Source organism: Tyto alba, unplaced genomic scaffold (assembly GCF_018691265.1).
Source record: "Tyto alba isolate M040663 unplaced genomic scaffold, T.alba_DEE_v4.0 Super-Scaffold_3, whole genome shotgun sequence".
NCBI classification, from domain to species: domain Eukaryota; kingdom Metazoa; phylum Chordata; class Aves; order Strigiformes; family Tytonidae; genus Tyto; species Tyto alba.
The window spans coordinates 9,788,173-9,811,097 of record NW_024881304.1 but is presented as its reverse complement, the minus strand read 5'-3'; the positions used below and the strand labels follow the sequence as shown (position 1 = coordinate 9,811,097).

Sequence of the window (22,925 nt, the reverse complement as noted above, 5' to 3'; positions counted from 1 at the left end):
CATTTTATACCACCTTCAGTCACCTAACTCTGCAAAAATTAGTCATGTACATATTTGCTAATAAAAGACTGCACATCCTTTCTTCCTCAAAGTAGAAGTATGTCATTCCATTTATTTAATAAAAAAATACTTGAATCATGTGCATAAATAAATCAGGGCTGTACATTCCCTAAGTTAAATTCATAAATGTACCTTATATCAAACAGCACTACTGCCATGCAGTTATAGTACCACTTGTTAGTGGCTCCACTCAATTAGGTTTTCTCACTTGAAAAATTGGGGATCTATATTTCAGAAACAGACACCGGTATGTGATGACTGACCTCAAACATATATTTTTTTCTACATTTTTTTACATACTTTCCAAAAGTGAAAAAACAGAGATTTCTCCAATATTCTTCAGTTTGATTTGGCACTGAGATTTTCTTTGAAATACCTCATACTAGATTTTGGCTCACCATGCTTAACTTACAAGGGTTCTGACTACGGTTACAGGCAGATTTTAAACTCAGCCCCATAGATTAAAAAGTATATAAAAGAAAAAGGACATGGATATTGACTTTTTTTACCCGTTTTCAAAACCAAACCAATAATTTAAAGTATTTAGGCCAAACACATGACAGTAAAATAGCTTTCCACCTTTACAAATCAAATCTAAAAGAATATTTTTCCTACAGCACATGGGATCCCTTCTTTGTCAGTGTACTAAAACGACAGGTAAAAAACACCAGCAAGCTTTTTAAAAGTTATGTTACTACCATAATAGTTTAAGTTATTTCTCTATACTACTCATAAGCATTGTACAGTTACAGAAGATGCTAAAGCTTGAAATGAACAGAAATATTACAACAATAATTCTCCCAGCTATTGCTATCCTCTTCTTACACATATTAAGAACATTACATTCTTGCAGAAAGGATAAATAAAACCCAAAAGATCAGTTCTGGGTCACAGGAAAAAAACTCAGGGACAAACGATGAATTGGCATTCCAGTCAAGACATCAGAGTACTAGATGTTACCATCCTGTACTGGATACCTTGAACACTTCCTAATTAGAACTGGGGTAAAAATATCCCCACATGCTGATTGTTTCTGATACGATGCAATTTATAGCAACAGACTAAGTTAAGCTATTGTGCATGTAAAAGTTTAATACAGGTCTTCCATGTAACACACTAATCAATTCAACAATTTTCTGAAGATTTCCTGATGAAAGATGGAACAAAGTTTCTATGAGGTTCCATAATTCAGTAGTATAGTACTGGGAATTCAATGAGCATAGGCATAAAATACCAGCTTTATTAAAACAAATTAGTGGAAATCAGTGATTTCCAGACTATCCCATCAAATCATGGCACAAAATCATCCTATATGAACAAAGACAAAAAGAAAAACAGAATGTAAACCCTTCTTATTTAACAAGTCAATTAAGATTATCCAAGCAACATGTGAGCTGACACTGTAAACCATTAAAGCTGAAATACCAGAAGCAGAGTAGGGTATAAATCTGAGGTGTGACTGTCTCTATGGAATGTTGTATCAAGTTACGATAAGGAAGTGCGAGACTAAAGCTGTCAAACTGTTTTTCTACACACCAAGATGTTAATGGACTTACATAAATATGAACCATCGCAACTGTGAGAAAATTTAAAGATTCAAGTATCAACTTTTTAGGATTTCTAGTAATTAAAAAATAACGCTGTAGCAGAAACAAGACTTTCATCATCAGATATGCAATCATATTTTAATAAATGCAAATCTGAGCTTCTTTTTCAACAAGTAAGTAAAATAATGGGGTTCCCTGTGACTACTACTAATATAAAAGTTATGTATCCATGATTTCCTTCAGGATGTCCCGGCTGGACAGTGGCAAATTCCACTTACCCCTTTCACATCTCTGCTTGGTAAGGTGGGGAGCATGAGTGGTGCTACAAACGACTACAATTTTTCCAGAGGCAGTTCTGGAAACCTACCAGTTCACATGTCAACATTTCTTTCAGAAAAGCAAAACAAACAGAAATGGACAAGAGTTTACAGGTACCAATTTTTTCTTCCTTCTATTCTCCCCTCACAAAAGATGATGGAAACTCAGAACTTGGTTAGAGACAAGCAGGAGAGATTCTGATGGTGTCTGCTGAAGTATGCCAGATATCTGGAGGAAGACAAAATGTCAGGGAATACTAGGGAGGAGGCGAGCTTTCAGAGGATGAACAGAGGGAGCACGGAACATTAATTAAAAAAAAAGGGCAGACAAATGGAACCGTGGTCCAGAATTGTTTATGTACACAAACACACTTTTCTGTAAGACACTTCTACATCTATTAAGTTGGAAAACAGTAACAAAAATTACATTATTATAATACACTGGTTTTCTCTCTGCTGCAGGACAAATACTAGCGGCACAGATACCTTTTTATACCCAGTACTGAAAAGTAGCTCTCATCAGTAGTGAAAGATAATAAAATATAAAAACAAAGTAGCAACACATCCTGCTCTTCAATTTAATAGATTCTTTAATTTAGATTTTAAAATTACTGACACAAAATGGAAAAACGCTATCTGGAAACCCCATCTCTCCCGATCCTTGCTTTTAGAATTTTTTAGAACCCCTCTGATATAAAGAATGTAGTAACTACTACCGAGGGGAAAAGTTGAGTCAACAAGCAAGGCATCTATGTCAGTTAAAAAAAAAAAAAAAAAAATGTTTTACGAAGCTATTAAAGCTGTTGTGCTAGTTTGGGTTGGCTCTTTTTTCATTTTTTATAGACAAGAAATATTAATACGCAGTCTGGAATGGACAGACTTTAAACAGCTGATAAATTGAAGAAAGATAAATCTTTACTTGACTGAAAATAATTTGGGTGAACCTTTGGTTATAATAGCATTTCTTGACTAAGATGTTAAGATTTTTGTTTGTATGTTTGTTTGTTTTTAAATTAAAGACACTTTAGAAAAATGTATCTCACACTCACTATTCTCATTCCATGACTGAATTTGAATACTCATAAATGGTACTATTTTGATTATGTTTCTCAGCAAATATTAATTCAACACAAAAAAGGACCATGACTGTTATGCAATGAACCCTGCTCTCAGAATTCAGGAGTTCATACAGCCTGACTGAAGCCTAAGCACAGGAGAACGAACACCTATCAAGCAGCACTTCGTATTATCTGACACTGCAATGGCATGACCCACACAGCCCTCTCCTATTTCTTGCTGACATGTCTCAGAGATCTAGCCAAACACAGCGCATTTTTTTTTTGGCGTTGATTTTTTTATGAGAGTGATCTATATTATGAAGATCAAAGAGATAGCAATAAGGCATGCACTTGCTGTACAGACATGAATTAGACAAATTCCCAGTGCTAAAGTACTATCTCAGCTGAAAGGGCACATTTTACAGTGATTAAAGATATAACCATATGCTGATACTACAGTAGATATTGTCAGAGACTAAAATTAAAGATTTAGGAATTTTTTCAAGGATTAGAAAGACAAAATTATATACTGCACATAAAAGGATGCTGCAAAGAATGAGAAGAGTTAACAAGCAACTGACAAACCTTCAAAGTATTGTCAGAAGAGGCAAAACACTGGAGGGTACAGCAAAGCAAGACACAGTAAGTGAAAAAGGGAAATTTGCTTGGCCTTTAGGAGCAAGCCTAAAGATGAAAGCACTTAAAAGGTAAGGAAGCAAAGGAGTCACATTAGTAGTATCACAAAAGTTTTAAGAGCCAGAATGATATTAGGTTTACAAACCAAACATTAAGTAGATGATAAAAAGTAAAAGATCCTGAACATACTTGGAAGTGACTTTCATAGGGATTCTCTGACAATGAGAAAGCCAGAAAGCATCAAAGATGAGTATCAGGTTACAGAGTAACAGAAACATCGCATCAAGGAGAAATAACTGCAAGTTTTCTTAAAATAAATGCTTCATACAGGGAAAGATAGCTGCATCTTACCTGGGGAACCACAAGGCATTTCCTAATCAGTAAGTCACCCTCATGTCTAGGTGCAGTGGCAAAGTCTCTTGACTCTTCCCTTCAATCTTACCAGTCCTGCTTTCAAACTTCACCTCTTTATTTACCAGATATCATCCACCAAAAATCATAGATATTGGGGGGTGGGGGGGTGGTGTAGGTGGGAATTAATAGTTCAGGGTATTTCAGGTCTTTGAAATGTAATGATGACAAATTTTGTCTGAAATATTTTTGGTAGAAAGTTCAGTTGCGCTGTTTAAAGCAACGTTTGACAAGTCCAGTCCTTTTAAAGCAACACTTTCACATTTCAACTAATTTTTTTACTATGGCTTTGATTTCTGAGACACTGAGCAAACAACTTCACATCTTCATCTATTTTAAAACATCAAACCCTGAAGACTTTTGGTCAGATTTTTACCCTCTGATTGGTTATAAAGTGCAGAGTCATTGCTCTGTTACAAATTAACAACACTTAAACATCTTTTGGCTTGTCTAGAAAGCTGAGTTTCAACAAACATACCTGGAAATCCTGGAGATAATTTCTAAATGGGTCACAAAAAAAATGTCATTTAACTACGTCTAGTAAGCTACTCCATTTTTATTATTTCCAACTGCACCTCATGCATAAATCTCTTTCCACAGATTAATGAACTGTATACAGGTGAATGCAATGTGAATAAAGCTAAAACAAACAAAAAAAAAACCACATAAACCTGAGACAAATTTTTACACATTTCACTATTACTAAATTTGCATTATATCACAGCACAAAGACACTGCTAAGTATAAGGTACATAAGTCACTGCCTAAAGAGCACAGTCTCAGTCACTCCTCCTGACCTGTCACTGAAGTCAGCCAAAATGACTTGTTTTTCCATTTTCAGAAGCCTAATTATAAGTCCCACTATTATCCTAAACAATTGAACGCATTAAGCATTATTACGAAAGCTTTAATGTGAGCAACAACCCACTGAAGGCCTCTCATGACAGGTAAGTCAGATTCACCTGGCAATTTCTAGGCTCCCTTCTAAGGGAAATGACACCCACACCTGTGGTCTGGGACATCACCATCAAAACCAGCTTGAGTAGGTCCAGACACAGCTCTTCCTCACTCTGACAGTAACCTGGTCACTGCTGTCCTCCCCCAAACCACATGGGCAATTCTGCTCTCAGTCTCACTGTGGTAACACTCTTATCAAATGAGTATTTTCCTCAGGAATAGCACACAGCCAACTTCTCTAAAAGCACGCATGTATCACTTAAGTAACCTTGCTGAAGCCAGGAACCTCTTCTTGGCAGCTAGGCCAGTAACTCTGAGAGAAATATTAGTGAGCCAATGTAACTACAATAGCCAAACATAAAAATCTTTGTTAAAGTAATATGGATGAAGAAGAAAATGCTATCACTGGCACTGGCTTTAGTGTTTACACAGCCTCAGGTATAAGCTATTGTAAAATACGTATGAGAAGGGTGGGAGACAGGTATGTCACAGCTATGGAAATAACACTATCGAGCTTAACAGTGTACTGGACTTGGATATTTTGCACCTCCTGTCACTACCGTTTCTATAACCTCTTTCCCCTGTACCCAACCACTCACGCCCTCCTTGCACACCTGCATTCTGCCTGAGAGGGTAAGATGAACGCAGTAGCAAAGAGGGAAGTTATAATTCCCACTCACATAGAAACCTCTCTACTTTGTTTCAATACCATGATTACCCTGTTATTTCTAAAGCTTTAAATATGGAGTAAAGCCTTGGTAGTAGGAATATATCTCAAGGACTGCTAATACTTTAGTTAATCCACACACTTTCACAGCTGGATTGCTGTTTTCTGACAGCTAACTTTGAGGTTGCAACAAGCTACATTGCAGTGCATCACTGATGTTCCTCTCATTCTCCATTTCCCAGTTTTATACTACCTCTCCTATACAGGATGAACTTTTCCTAATACACCTCTTCAAATCCCAGTTAAATACACGCACCTATAAATATGCACTTTTACACAGCTTTTCTCAGAGAACAATTCCTCGCATAACTCAGACATCCTACATTTCAACTACCATCTATTGCCTCATATCTGTCCTTTAGGCAGAGATATATTTTAAGGCACAGCAAATGTTGTATGCATTCCTAATATTTTTCTAGGTATATGTGGCATTTAAGACAACTTCAGTAAGGCATAATGCCGTGTGTTTATTTGGATGTATAATGAAAAGTTGATCTGCTCCTATATGCAAAGGAAGATGATGATGATACACAGATATTCTTGTGGTTTAGCAACGAAAAACAAAGAAGAAAAAATTTTGCCTGCTTCTCAGTTTTCACCAGAAACCCAACCTTAATTTTACATTCACTGCATTGTATTTTAAAGAGATTCCATCTGCTCTGCCTGTAGTACACATTAATATTCAGAAGACATCTGCAGTGTGCAGACCAAGCTTTTAATTGGAATCATGTCACAGCTACCATCACACAACACTGAATGTAAATGTTGGCTATCTGCACTTGGCAGCTGCTTGGCAGGCTTATTATAAAGTCCTACTGAGACTGATAGTGTCTTTAAATAATGCAGTATCAGGACATAAAAGGTATCTTGAAAAATCAAATATTTACTATCATGAAACAGTTTTACAATGCCATCCATACCCAATATAGTTTACTAGTACCTTAAACTACTTATAAGCAAAATATTCTTTATATTCAGACATAATTTTCAAAGAGAGACAACAAATTAATACAACTGAACACTCACATCTTTCATTGTGATAGATATTTAAGCAAATCTAACTTGTACGCAAAAGAGGACAGAGAAAACTGAACTTCAGTGCAACTGAAATTGTGTAGTGAAGCTTGATGCATTTATAAAAATCTAACATTCAAGCATTGCTAAGCATGTAGGAGCACCTGAATAAAAGAATTCAATTAACAAGTGCGCTCAGTGATTTAAGACACTTTCCTACAATGTCAGAGTAATTATTCTAGAATGAACAGTAGTTACTTTCTTTTAAGAAAAAATCAACACTGAGTTAATAGCATCATTATTTGCTTCAAATCCCTGCCAAACCATGGTAACATAAAATTACATTTTCACAATCATCTATGTATTGTCAGCTTGTACTCTTCTGTAAAATTCTGACAAATGAGGCAGTGATCAGCAATCTATCTAAAGAAAAGTGTGTGTGTGTGTGTATAGATATATATATACATGCATACACACAAAGTTATCTGTCCAATACAAACAAGTAGTTGTCACACTGCCCAACTGATCTTATACATGTTGCAAGTTATTTAATTCTTATCAGTAGGTAAAAGTGACATCGAACTCTAATGAAAATCAAGTGTCGCTCTTATTAAATAAACATTTTCTTGGAAAATTTGTCTTCCTCTATCTTTGCCACAGTATCATAACAAAAACTTTTTCACAAATCTAACAAAACTTCAAGACTATAGCTCATTAAGACATAGATATGTTGCCATAAAAATACTTACATAACTAGAGGCAACATCAGTACAGAAAGTCATCATGATCCAACTGCTCCAACTCTAGTGCCCGTCTTTGATAAACTAATTGGCTTAACAGATACTGCTTAGCTCCAGTACAGCTTCCAACACAAATAAGTGAATTACAAAGAAGGGGAAGAGGCAACTGTTTGTGCTCAGGGCATACACACTTGGTCAGTCTCAAGCCTGTACATGTACATATGCCACCATTTCAGAACACATTATGGTGGAAGGGGAACAAACAGAAAAACACAGAGGACAGAACAAGGCTTCAGTCCCAAGCTTGAACATGCAACGAGCCAACTGTTGACCACTGACTGTAGCAGCACTTCCAATCTGTTTCAGTGCAAAGGAAAAAAAGGGCTGGTCTTAGCTTTTTCATCAGTGGTACACAGCTGGTCTGCTCAAATTTGCACTAGAACAGAAAGGAAGAATAAACGTGGGCAGTTACAGATGAAATGCAGTATAAGAAGCTTTTCCTTTTGCCTCTTAGCTATTTACAGTCTCAGATAAAACAGATTGGAGTCACTCTCACAGTCAGGTACTGTATCTCATGTGACAGACGGAAACAACTATAACTGAACTACCTCTACAAAAGAGAGCAATTTAGGAGAAAAATATGGAAGAGAAGATTTGAAGCTCAGCAGAAACAACCAGCAACAGCGACAGAGCATGGTGTTTTATATACCCAGCACAGACGTTACACAGCTATACTTGCCAGGTCAACCTGAGCTCACAATTGTATAATTAAGGGTACCTAGGTAGGATTTTAAAATAGCAGCCTACAGCTAAATCAGGAGGCATGTAAAAGCCCACGGTTCTTTGGTTGGGTCACTTCTAATTTCATTACCAACTCTTACTGTGATTACTGATTTGGATGATGAAATATAGCACATTTTTACATAAGACAAAGCTGCAATGGGTTGTGCTGTCATCTCACTTGATCTGTACAAAAGAGCAAGAGGAATTTCAATTAGAAACACCAGCATCAAGCACCACTTCAAGCTGATTCAGAGTCTAATCTCACACATCCACATTTAAATTCAGGGCATAAGTACAGTTATATGCACAAGGCAAGACAAACTAGTTTCATGGTATCCGGGGCTGCATGGTGCCAGGTTGAGGGAGGTGGTTGTTCCCTTCTACTCAGCCCTGGTAAGGTCACATCTGGAGGAGTACTGTGTCCAGTTCCAGGCTCCCCAGTACAAGAGACACATGGACATACCGGAGAGAGTCCAGCAAAGTACCACAAAGATGAGGAAGGGACTAGAGGATCTCTTGAATGAGGACAGGCTGAAAGAGCTGGGACTGGTGCCCAGTGACAGGACAAGAGCTAATGGGCACAGACTGAAACACAGGAGGGTCCATCTGAACATGATGAAACACTTTTTCACAGTGAGGGTGACCAAGCACCAACACAGGTTGCCCAGAGAGGTTCTGGTATTTCATTCTTTTGGGATATTTAAGACATTTGGACATGGTCCTTGAAAACCACTCTAAGCAGCCCTGCTTAACCACGGGGGTTGGACATGACCTCCAGAGGTCCCTTCCAACCTCGACCACTCTACATTTCCATAAAGATGCTCTAGCAGCTCATTAAAACTCATACTTTGCTTCCAGTTTAAGTTCCAAAGGCAAGAACGCAAATAGAAGTAAACTTCATTTGCAGATAGATGCTCTGGTTTCAGACATCCTTTTTCCAGGCAGGTGACTATAAATTTTGACAGAGCTACTGTGTATGTTTTGGGCTGTTGGGGTTTAAATTGTTTGGCTGGTTTTTTAAAGGGGGAAGGGGAGAAAAGGATGAAGAGAAGAGGCTGAAAAATAGCCTGGGCTTCTACAATTTCTTACCAGGAGCAAATCCTCCATATTTGCAAACTGAGCACTTCCTTGGGCATTTTAAAAAATTTTCAGCAACAACCCTACTGCAATATACTAAACCAATCTTTGTTCTAATAATACCATATAGAAGCCAACAAGCATCCACATCCTGGACAAACCTCAACAGATCTATGAGCCTCTTAGCCAGTGTCACAAAAGGCATCTACTATCAGTTGATCATCCACGGTAACATCTGCATCCTTTCCTTAGCACTCTATCCTGTATACGTAATCACCACTGAAGCCTGATTCTTGCCTGAACAGTTCGTGAATAACCTTTCTCAAACCGGTTGTTCTCAAAAGATCATCTATTTAAAGAGCTGTCTCGGTTCTTCTTGAAGTCCAATTTTAACAGGGTTTTTTTTAATCAGGTGCTTAAAAAAACACCAATGATGTGTTGTTGATTTGTGAAATAAAAAAAGTGTATTCAAAGAACTAGTGTCTCCATATGTGATATGTTCAAAAAAACAAAAAAAAACACAAAAAAACAAAACAAAACACCCCCACAGTTGAAGAAAAAAAATTGTATCATGCATTATATCACCTTTTTTAATAACCAAAGCCAGAAAACCTTGGTCAGTTGATAATAAAAAGTTCTAGATATACTGCCAACCGAAGTTACTAGTTTTCCAGTTAATTACAAAAAATAAAAAAATTAATAGAAGAGGTACACAGGATTTACAGGATTTTATCCTGTAGTAGTAGCTTCAGAATCACAGTGCTGAACACCAGGTTTTCTGCCTTGCTTCCCCTCATCTCTAGGGTACAGGATCCTCTGTATGAGCACAACTGACTACAATTCATGTTCATTTTCTTGTCTGGTGCTTTACTAGGGAGACGACAAAATATGAATTGCACCCAGCCCTTCCACACCACCCAGCAGGTAGCACAGCCTCAGCTCCAAGGGAGGATGACAGCCGGTGGTCTGAGGGGTGGCACAAAGTCATGAGATAAAAGGCACAGAAGCACGTCATGGACTCTACAGACATTACTAACATCTCCAGCAATTCTGTGATTCTACATGTATACAACATGAAGTACTACTTCATTACCAGTACAATTATATTCATCAATAATTCACAAGTGGATCTTGTTCCATCCAGATATAATTTGGTAACAATTTCTTTTAGTAAAGAATGTATAAACAAATTTGAGTAGATTCTAATTATGCTTGTTTTAAAATTTTAAAAAGTTAAAACTTGTAATCTGGGCAATCTTCAGCTTATGATATACAACCAAATTATGAGCAAAACTAACTTCTCTACCACATTTAAGAATAGTGTATTTTATAGTTATTCTTCATTCAGATTTATACTTCTAACAATATTAAGTCAACATTCAGCAAAGCTTAGTTAAAATATATAGCTGTAAAAAGAATAACCACCACGTAAAAAAGTATTTTGACAGACAGCCTCCCCGCCACACACACTTCCAGTAGTTGCACCCTGTGCACTTTCACGGGAACAGGATTTTGGGGAAAGAGGAAGGATGAAGACAGATAGATTTGTCCTGTTTCCTAAGAAAGGATAATAGCAAAAAAATAGAAAAAAAATTCTCCCCAGACCAGGGAAAAATCCTCTTTTATACAATCACAGAATCATTTAGGTTGGAAAAGACCTTTAAGATCAAGTCCAACTGTAAACACAACACTGCCAAGTGCACCACTAAACCATGTCCCTGAGCACCACACCTACAATGGTCATGAATGTTTGAAGTTCCTGCAAAAGGGCACAAGTTAGCATTCATTCTAACATAAATATGCCAGTAACAATAAGAAGAAATTCCCTGACCAAAATGAGCTGCAGCAGGTGGCAAGTACCACATGGTTCAGCTTCCAGATGAGCTGATTTTTCATAACAGGAACTTCTAGTATAAAGCTCCTCACAATCACTGTTACATACGTTGCAAAACTTTTAACTATGAAAAGCTAAGTGTCTGCATGTAGCAGCTATGAAAAGTTGGGGAAAAAAAAACCACACAGGCAAAAACAGTACACATCATACAAAATTACAGTGTTTCACAGTGCTATGAAAAAATGACACAAGGCACAACACTTAATTATTAAATGTTTTCAGCAACAAGAAATTAAAATTACTTCACAGGGATATAAGAAATGCTCAAACAGAATGCAAGAGAAATTGAAGCCCAGTTTATGGCTGTTTATGATAAAGCTACACAGTCTCAAGATTAGAATCAAAATCATTATACAAACTATATCAAATGATGTTTAATTTCTATACACTTCAGAAACTGGAGTATTCAAAGTAACATCACCACTCTGAATAGTATTAAATTTTAGCAGTTTAGAACAAGACGACTTGTGGAATCTTTCCCTCACCCTTCCCCAAAGGTGTCAAAGACAGAAGACTGAATGTTAATCTATTTTAATGAGCAATCTTTCATAACTTATCCTTGAGAAAGCTTTAAATGTTACAAATACTTATGAATTTTAATCAGAAACATTGATAATGTCAAACGTTAAAAAACAGTTTCAGAACAATTACTTTAAAAAAAAAAAAAAAGAGGTAGCTGTCATATCTGAATTTTCATTCCAGGTCTGTCCATGAGACATCTTTCATGTGGGTACTCCCTATATCCATGGGTACATACAGGTACTCCCCATATCCATGACAACCTGAGACTAAGCAGCTTCTTACACTACAGCATGTCCTTGAGGAAGCAATTCTTCCTGAATGATCAGGACTAGCACAAGTGTTGCCACAGAAATGGCAGTGTTTACTGGAGCCCAAATAGGAAAAACACACACAAATATTTGTATTTTTCTTTTCTTAAAATCTCTTCTATGGAATATATTTTTCTCAATAGGAAGTAGAAAACAATATGCTATCCCAAGGGAGGAAGAACCAAAATGGAAAAGAAGGGCCATTGTGACATCCTGCTTTATAACAGTCTGTCAATATACAATCACCAGGAACAAGGAACTTGGCACCACAGTTTATTCAAAAATACATAGGAAAACTACAAAGTAGTTTCTCAACCCTCATCTCAAAAACACACAATTTACTCTCCACACAATCTCCATACATGTTTTTACAATGCTCTACAAAAACAGAAGCAGGACTTGAAGCTTTGCAATCCTTCACTGCATACCACTCAGATTCAGAGGACAGAAACAGTTACCGATGGAAGAACATCTTTTTACCAAAACCACCATTTTGTCTCCAATTTGCAATCCTAAACTTTCTTCACGCAACAGTTCAGAGAGGAATTTTGTAACCATTTGTTCAATTCTGCTGGTGAGGCCCCCTGATCATGGACCACCTTAGTTTGGACTTCACCAACACCCAAAAAGGACTGCAGGGTTCCAGATTTTGTAAGGTGACCTCTAGAATAAAACCTGACATCATGCCAGTTGGAAATACAGTTCCTGCAGGCTGTATACCATTTTTGAGAAGAAGCAAAGCTGTTCTTCAAGCCATCCTCAGAAAATTAACAGGAAATAGGAGGGAACAGAGTGGCTTAAAATTTTTTAGAAAAATAAGAAACAAGTTTGATTGTTGTTAGTGATTTTAAATTGTCATAAAAACAATGCTACAGAAGGAATACCTGCAGTCCCTCCCACACGCCTTAAAGACAGGATGTTCCTAGAGATGTCTGCTCAGCTAAATGGAATTTCCAAGTCTATACTCAGAGCACAATCACCACTACTTATCATTTGCAATTTCTACATAAAAAATAAATGCCCCAGTATGGAAAGGGCTAGTAGCAAAACTACTACTAATACAGTGCTGAGCTTTATTATGAACAACTTATTGTATATTTATGAAACAGAGGACAAATCCTAGCAGTGTATCTGTGAGACAAGCAAGCTTTCTCCTAAATCTCCTCTCTTTTCTAAGTATCCTACCCATTAAAGCACAGGGAACCCTACCATGGTCACAATTTTCACAACCTCACTGACAAAACACAAATGACCACAAAGCAGCTGCCTGTTCTGTGTAACAGCTTTCTGGAGTTTCCACCTGACAGTGCTTCTTTTGGATCCGTACTTTTAAAAGAAAAGCATCTTTTTGCATTAAAGGATCTCATAAGCACACATCCTTTAGTAGAATTACTATCTTGGTGCAAGAGTCCTTTATACATCCATGTTTCGTCCACACTCAGATGTCTCAAATTCCCCACTAGTTACTTTTCTAACCAATGTTCTTATGATTTATCTTGTCTGCTTCATATTCTAGTGAGGCATAAAAATACTAAAAATGCAGAGTGCAGAAGAGTACACATCATCTGCTGTGGAACTGATGGTACCTCAGGAAAAAAAATTAAGCCTACGTGAAACAAAGAATCTTGATATATTAAAAAACACCAAACAATTGTTACATACCAAAGACGTACTGATGCAAAGCCAGACAGGAACACAAAGATGCAAGTGCAGTAGCATATCTAAAGGAATCTAAAGGACCATTACAAAGGCAAGAATAATATCCCTCTACAAGAGGAACCAGTATGTTTGTTAGAATTATATTTGTCACAGTCTCCCTTTTCTTTCACAAAAAAATATGAATGATCATTCATGAATTTGAAAATGTTACTAAAGCCAGTGCGAAACATTCACAGCTCATCTTGGCTACACTTCCAGTCTTCATTTGAATAATGAGCAACTGCTCTTTGTTAAACATTAATGCTTTTTAATGACTGACTGGTGAATAATTTGAAGTGAGCTTATTCTCTGTTGTCTCCTCCTCTTCCCCGATATCTCCATTGTTCTGCTTTAGGTAAGAGTGTACAACTAAACTTCAGTATTAGCAGAAGGGGAAGATGGCACTCTGAAACACTGACAGAATTGTCTCAGCACTCTAATACTAGTTTATTAAATGAAAAAAATAGCAGAGTTAAAAAGAAGCTAATATTCAGTACAATATCTGGTATTGCAATATAGTAATTTCCTTTAGCTTATTTTTAGACCCAGCTAGCAAAATCCAATTTTAGAAGTTACATACGATTTTTCTTACAACAAATACTTTTAACACGTACCGCATGCTTTTAAGAATTCAGCAACTATTTACAAAGGCTAGGTATCCACTTCCTTTATAGTTAGTTACACTCTTTTTACAGATAGTACACAGAGTAATCCAGTTTCTATTTACCCAGAGTAGGATACTAAAAGAGCAGAAATTGAGTCTAGAATTTAATTTATCTATACAGTTACAGCTAGTATCAAAAGCCCTTTCAAGAAGCATCAAGCTTAAAAGTGAAGTGAAAAGTTACTAGCATGCAACAGACCACAAATATGAATTTAAAAGAAATTTTAAACAAAGTACTGTTTGCTTCCTCACATTTTAGGATGTACGGATCACTTAAGGAAAACAGAATGATTACGTCAAGCCACTAAGGGCAAACTGGAACAAGGGGATATCTTTCTTGACAGATTGTAAGGACTCTCTATTAGATGATATAGGAATAATAACAGTGCTGATATCAGGATGTTACAAATACTCTACACATATACTATGTTAAAAGATAAATTTCTTGCAATTTTGACATTAACACAGAATTTTCTCCTTCCTGATGTAAGTTAATATATATTTAGCAATATTCAGTGATACCTGCAACTTTTAGTCAACTCATCTACAATTCTCTATTTCTCAGATAGCAGCTTTTGTCCCTTCACTTCATACTTTCAGTTCTTTTACTATGTCAGATAAGAAAGACATAATACACCTGTAATTTAATTAAATTTTCATTTGAACTGAAGATTACTGATGAAACTTTCCTTCAGGTTCCACTGAGATACAAATGGTGACTTCCTTAGAATTACCACATGCACTTAGAAAAGTCCTAGTCTAATCTTATAATAGAATAAGTACAACCTTAAGAACAAACGTTGAAAAGCATGTCTTTTGTGATAAGCAAATACAGAAGCAAAAAGACCTCCAGAAAAAAGCTTCAGATATTTGCCCAAGTAACTAAAAAGAAGTGAAATCAGTCTTGCTTAATACTTACTTTATCTTCAAAGTTATCCTGTGTGAACATGATAAATAGAGGGAGTGAAGTTCCATTAGTACTAACAGCAGTTACTCTGTTTAATCCTTCAGATTTAAACCAGTGAGAACTGTCTCTGCAAAAGCAGACATGTGCAAGTATAGCAGCTGCACAATGGTAGTCTTTCACTTGGTATTTTTTGTTAAACACGTTCAAGATATTATGCTTCCAAGACCTATTAAAATTGGAAAATTAAATGTAGAAATATATTCCTCTGAAAACATGGATGCATCACTAATACTCTGCTTTATAACTGATTTCATATTATTGATGGAGATCAAAGAATAAATAAAACTCTAAAAAGCTTATTCTATACCTCCAGGTTGCTAGGCTTGCTTATACATACATCCTTTTAAAACACTATAAAGAAAGCATGTGCATTTCTTTCTTTGTATACTAAACTCAAAGGCTTAATACAGTTAGATCATAATTAGAGCTTCTTCCTCCATCTCTCTCAAAATCTAAAGACTACTTAAGCAGAGCACAACACACCTTTATTATAACAACTATTAAGCCACAAGTCAGTCAAATTTCAAAGCAAATAAGAAAAAAAATAAGATGTAGCCCTAGTAAACATCAGATTATAAAATTGCCCACTGTGCTACCTAGATTTTAAGTAGAGTATCTATTATTTGGACTGAATTTGCATCATACAATGCAATAATATTGTAAAAAAAAAAAAAGATGTTCTGCAAAGAGAGGCTCCTTTAATGTTAAAGAAAAAAAAAAAAAAGAGCGAGCTACTGTGCTTTATTCCCAGTAAACTAGCAATTACAGAGGAAATAGGTAGGTAAAACTACTACTAAAAAGTTCAAAGTACTTTCATTTTAAAGGTGACGGTATCTCAGAGGAACACTTGCAATAACCCATGAATCTGAATTACATCTGAAAACAAAACAGTATTCTTCAAAAGGACACTATTTTCCTTATGCTATCCTTAAAAAGTCTTAACATCATCCAACTTCTATCATTCAATAAATTTCCTTGACTTATTTCAGAAAAACAGCAAGCTATGCCTCACCTGTAAATTGATGTAGGCAGGGCATAAATGCTTTGTGATCGATGTAACACAGTAACTCCTGAGGAATTCTACAGGACTTATCAGCCATGTACAGAATAAAAAAGCATAAGCAGGTGATGCTTAAGAACAAGAAGAGATATCAAGTACTTCTGTTAACAAGTAAAAAGACAAATATTTCAAAGATGGACTGAACTCTTATTCTGTATCATGTCCAAGACCTAATGATATAAAAGTGCATTTCCCTACTCCCTTCTGCACCGATATCCTACTGATGTTTTAAACATGACATTTAGCAACTCCTTGAATTTTAATTGAGAAGCTCAGTGCAGAACTAAACAGTATCTTTTGACCTATTCATCCAGATTCATATGCACCATTTTCCTTCATAACAATAGAGAATACTGAGGAGAATTATATCAAAAGCATTATATTAAGAGGTGTTCTCTTTTGCTCAGGTTGCAGCTGAAAAGAGCACAATCTCTTCTTCAGTATCAAGGTGAAACCCTGGGAAGGAAAAATTCAATTTTCACTAAAATACTTGTCATTAGTTAAAACATCTGAGTTGCTCAAGATAGTATATAATCCCCAAAATATTTTAGTTCCACTATTACTTGTATTAAATATCTCCAAGAATAAACACAGGTGATTTTTTAATTAACTGATTACTATTACAAAAAAGGAGACAGAAAGCAGAAAATCAATGGTGCAGCACCTTGCACCTTTGTGCAATTGCCTCAACTGACAGGGAAGGAAAGTTGTCAGCCCTCCTTCGATGTGCTATTCACAACAGGTTTCCCAAAGCCATGAGTCAGTCTCAAAAAGCGGACAGACCATTTCTGTGGCTTTAATGTCACAGCCTCAACATATCCATTCAAAGCTTCACTGTTTAAGTGTCATGGTCAAGGACACATTTTAAGAATACATAACCATCCCTGGTTATGTCCTCAGACTGATTTTTGAAGTTGTCACTTTGCATCTTTTCCCAACTCTATCAATCTGTCAATTTTGCAGTTATACCAATCAAATAAAGGCTCCAATGAAAGCTTCATATATGTATATATATATATATACACACACACACACATATATATATTCTCTGCCATAGCCCACCAGATAAATGTTTCTGGAAGTTCTGCTCCCCCACTATCATCTGCTTTCCACACATTCCTTCCACTCCACTCTGCTGAACAGCCACATCCTGAGGTCCTTTGTCCATATATACAAAAACAATTATAATAAGGGATGAAACTCCAGGGAGTTAAGAGAATAAACATAAACCTGGAAGTAACTTCTTAAGAGTCACAGGAGAACAGAAGCCTTTTTTGTAGTCTAGTTTCAGTGACTTTTACCACACCAATGGAATGCCATTACGGCAGAAAAGGAACCACTGGTGTCACTATGACTACAGGAAGACATCTGTCACATGGTTTACACCAAAGGCTACAAGTTCATTCTGATTTTAAGTTATTTCTCCCCTGTATTACCATACGTATTCAAAACATACAAAAAAACAGATAAGTTATCTGAAGCATTCTCTAACTCATAGCACACAAACGCAGCCTAGTCAGATACACAAATTTAATATTATGCTAGAAGTAGAAACATGAAGACAACCATATTATTTGTGCAGATATCTTTCATACACCAAACATATACAACCCAGATATTTACTTAAACTAGCTTTAAATTTTCTTAACATAATACTTTCCAAAACTACCACCACTCAATTTCCTCCTTATATTTAAAAACAGCCATGGAAACATTTTTAAAACATCCATTTGACCTGTCTTTGCAACTCCAAGGTAACAAAGTGTTAACCTAGGAAAACACAATGATATTAATTTAAGTCTTTCCTGAGTTGTCCAAGATGAAAAAATGCAATCTTAATAAACAGTACTAGAGTCTATCCAATAAGGTTATCTGAGACTCTCTCATTTTGTGTGGTTTTCTCTTTCTTTAAGTGTCTTTTAAATGCCAAGCAGTCTATAAGCACACAGGATCTGGTCTTCCACAAGGCAGAAGTATTGTCCTATTTATAATATTCATAGAAGACAAAGATATCAGAATCCCTGACTTAACATTTTCTCATTAATAAAGATTTCTATGACAATGGAAAGCTAAAAAACACATAACCATGGTTGACTGCCACCCACACTATTAAACAACATGAGGAATAATCATTTCCCTGACCCTACAGAGAGATCCTCACCTGCTGTTAAATAGAACATAGCATTCTTCCTCCACCAGGCCCTTAAAACTGTAAGGAGGGAATAGCATGCATTTTTTAGATAAGAAACAAGACAGCATTACTGACAATACCACTTGCCTGAAGGGCTCTGACTACAAGTGACACTGCCCAGCGTTGTTAATTTAATTTTCTCTCTGACTAAGATAGAAAGATGATGAGCAGAAACTTGAAGCAAAGGAACCACCTTCTGCTTTGGACAGCCTCACCACATAAAACTGTATTTGAGAAGTTGTTTGCCACCATCAGGTTTTCAGATTTTTATCTGAAAACATTTCACTTCAGAGGAACCTTTCAGCTGCAGTTGACAGCATTCACCAGGAAAACTTTACACTTACTTCACTGGAGAAGGTCCTTCAAACCCTAAAACAAGATAAGCTGATCAATAAATACAGAAGTTGCTTTCAATGACACTAAAAGCTTTGGTGGAGTGGGGGGGGTTTTATGTTTTTTTGTTAGTTTGGTTGTTTTGTTTTGGTTATTTAAGGAAAACACTATATACTGAGATATTGCACATTTTAAAAAATGACATTAACTATTTAGTGCAATTTTTCCAATCTATAACTTTATTTTAAAATAATAAATTTTACAAGAAACTAAAAATTCTCGTATATTTAGAGATGTTTGAAAATATTTCTGACTCTGGTTGCAGAACAAACAAAATCACTTATATTCATTGTCATAAAACTGTGCTCACACTTGCACATCCCCTTAACTTCAATACAGTCACTATCACTGTCCGCCTCTTTACCCTTCACCTTTCATCTCTTCTTCTTCATGCCCTAAACAGAACCCTTCTCGCATTAGAAAAAACAACCATTCAAATCTAGACAGTAATTGCAAACTGCTTTCCAATTCATTCCAATTGCACATTTTATTCTTGGCCTCTTGCATATTTCACGTCCTGTTTAGGTTGTGTATTTTCAACAGCAGAAGCTGTGTTTTACTTTGCAAAATTCCCATCCTAAACCAGCTGCAAAAATAGCTGGTCTCTCAATGCTTCCTTAATAAAAACAATTATTTGTTCCACAGCTCAATTTCTTGTTTCTTTAAAACTGTTAAGCAGAGAACAGACATAAGAACACACTGCATCCACAAAGAGGCATACAGTAATCAGTCTAAAAGAGGATCCTCTATCAATAAAAGTCAGAAACCTTTACTCACGTTATAGGTCAAGGGCACAAGATATCCAAATGAGGGCACTGAAAGTTCAGGGAAAGCACACCTTTTCTTGCCTTTCCCTCTCCCCTTAAATTACCTTCTAATAAGGAGAGAGTATTCAGCAATTTTAGGTCCAAAATTTTGGGTGTGCCAAGAAGTACCATTCACAAACATTTTAAATAACTTTTTTGCATTGAAGCTCAATTACAGTTCAAATTATAAACACCGTGCATTGTACAACACATACACACACACACTACATTTTGACAAAATAAAAATGGAAGTATCACAATTGGCATTTCACTGTCCAGGTCAGGTAAGTATCTTTTCTATTTTAGCAAGCTTCATTATAAACAGAAGTACAGAGGTGGTTTTGAATTTTTGCTATTTAGCAACATATTAAAAAGTTATTTCAGTGCTTTATAATAACCACTTTAAACACACAACAGTAGCAGGCTTCAGTGAAAAGACACTTGTCCACGATGATTTAAAGACAGAAATGTAAAGATAAGCACAGAAGGGATTGCACAATAACACATGATCTTCCATATCACATGCTTGGCAGTACACTCAATTCACTCTGATAACTCTGGTCAGACCCCAGGCGCAATTTTGGCCGTTGTAAGGCAGCTCTGTACATCCGCGGACACCCCACCCAGGCAAAGAGCCTCTTACCGGCCTAATGTCAGGGGGAGCGAGGGGCTTCCCCCGGGAGGACAGCTCCGCAAGCGCGCAGCCTCCCCACGGCACGGCGGACAGCCCGCGGAGCTGCCGAGGGAAGGATCCCGCTGAGGGCGCCCGGCACCACCCGCCGCCTCTCCCCCCATTCAATCCATCCCGCCCGCTCCCGCCTCGCAGCCCCCGGCAGCCGCCGCACCGAGCACGGGGCGGGGAAGAGGCCCGGCCGGCGTTTCGGGGCCGCTTCCTCCCCGGGGGCTGGACCCCGCCGCCACGGGCAGCTCCCCGCCGCCGCCCCTCAGCCCCTCACGGCAGCCTCCCCCAGCCTCCCCCCGCCGCCGGCACTTACGCTCGAAGTCGGAGTCGGAGTCCTCGTCGCCTCGGTCGGGCTCCTCTTCCCCGTTGGACTCGGTCTGCATGGGCTCCCCGTCGAAGCTGACCACCCTGCGGCCGCCGCCGGCCGCCTCCTGGTCGCGGGCATCCCGCAGGCGGGCGAAGTAGTCGGCGGCGAAGCCCAGCAGGTCGGACGGCCGGTGCCGCAGCACCTCCACCGTGTAGCCCTGCAGCAGCTCGGTGAGGCCCGGCGGGATCTCGATGCTCATGGTGTCAGCGACCGAGGAGGTGGCGGCCGCCGCCTCCCCACACCCCCCCCCGCCGCCACCCCTTCCCTCCCTCCGCAGACCGGCTGTGACGGGCCCGGGGCCTCCCTCCGCCGGCGCTGACTGACTCCCGCCGCTCCGGTCACACGAGCCCCGCCGGACGGGCGGGGAGGGGGGGGGGGGGGGGGGGGCGGGCGGAGAGGCGGGGAGCGGCTCCGGTTGCGCAGGCGCGGGGCCACCGGCCGCGCAGGCGCTCGAAAGGGGAACGGCGGGGGGGAGGGGGTGCGTCACTGTGAGGCGGTGGCGCGCGCGGTGTGGGGGGGGGGGGGGGGGGGGGGGGAAGCGCCGGTGCGGCGGGAACGGGCGGCGGGCGGGAACGGAGCAGCGGGGCTCCCTCAGCCGCCGCGCTGGGACGCAGCTGTAGGAGGCCTGGCAGGAGGCGGGATCCCGTGGAGCGGCCCCCGGGCGGTGAAGCGGCGGCGGGGACGGGGACGGGGACGGGGACGGGATGCGTGTGCCGGCTCATGGGAGAGGAGGTGGCGGCGGGGGCGCGGAACGGGGCTGTGTGGGGTTTGCAAACCTCGGGAGCGAAAGCTGGCTGTGTCGGTGTGAGGAGGGGTAAAAGTCAGCCGTGGGCGCTGGGGCGAGCCCTTTGTCTGTCCAGCAGTGGGTGTGCACGGCAGGTAGGAGGCTGTTACTGCCGCTTTTTTTTTTTTTTTTTTTCTTATTTCAAATCAGTGACCCCACATGCTAATTCCTTCTCTTTTCTCACCGTGTCTGCGAGGTGTTTCAAAGGTCCCCTAGGAGTGGGAGATCAAAGTTTTCTTTTGTTGGATCTAATCTAAATCTTGATCTAATTCGTGGTAGGATTGAGGTTTAGGACCTCCGACCCCTTCTAGTTCCTTGTCAGAATGAAGTCATTAATAATCTTAAAACTAGTGAGCACAAGAGAAACAGCGTGCAGGTCTTCACACCTTTTGGTAAAAGCTGAATGAAGCTATAATGTCATCGTGTGTGAAATGGTGGCAGTAGTATCAATCTGCTTAATACTGAATGTGCAAGAGCATTAAAGATGAAAAATTTAAGAAAAGTGAAACATCTTACTAATTGCTTCTACGCATGAGTTTTGGAGAGACCTGTTCATATGTTGTTAAATGTGCTTTATTCGGATTTTTGCTCGTATTCTTTGTACAAAAGCTGTTATCTGTTTGTGTGTATGAGGGAGGATTGGCAGATGCCCAGGGGTAGGCGACAGGCTCCATGGCATGGAGCCATCGGCCCTCAAGGTTTGACGTTGATGGAAAGCTAGTCTTGGAAAAAAAGGCCTGTGCAAACACGAGTGGAAGGGAATAGGGATGCTGGCTTAGTGATGCCGCTGCATGTTGTCAGTGTACATATTTTTAATTAATTCTTCTTTTGTTTCAACAATAAAAGAGCAGAAATCAACTTGTACTCAAAATACAAAATTTCATTTAGAAGCCCAGAATTGGCTGAGGCGATTTACCGTGTGTTTTGTTTGCTCATGTGCCAAAGGGTCCCCTCACTTATCCAGATGGTTCTCACCACACTGCCGTACAAAGATAGTCTGTTCATCGCCGTTGCACAGAGGGCACAGCAGCGAATCCCAGAACACCCCATTCAGTGCTTTTACTGATTTAGCCTCAGCAAGGGGGGCCAGCTGGAAATCTCGGGGCACTTACTACTGCACCCAGCCTCTCTGGTAAAAGGTCTTCTCTGCTATACAGTCCCATATTTTTATGTGGAGTAAGATTATATCATCCATACAAAAGGAACAAATTAAAAGCAAGCACGGGAGGTAGATTTGCCACATCACATCAGTTTTTCTGGAG

At 38.8% G+C, this 22,925-nt stretch overlaps 1 protein-coding gene across 1 annotated transcript in view; it reads right to left on the bottom strand.

Moving 5' to 3' along the window:
* PRKAR2A (protein kinase cAMP-dependent type II regulatory subunit alpha) overlaps positions 1 to 21,241 on the bottom strand; it is a 66,910-nt gene extending 45,669 nt beyond the window's left edge. The window contains exon 1 of the mRNA XM_033009303.2: positions 20,826 to 21,241. Within this exon, the coding sequence (XP_032865194.2) occupies positions 20,826 to 21,078 (253 nt within the window). The 5' untranslated portion in view covers positions 21,079 to 21,241. The remainder of the gene's footprint in view (positions 1 to 20,825) is intronic.
* Between the last annotated feature and the right edge of the window lie 1,684 nt (positions 21,242 to 22,925).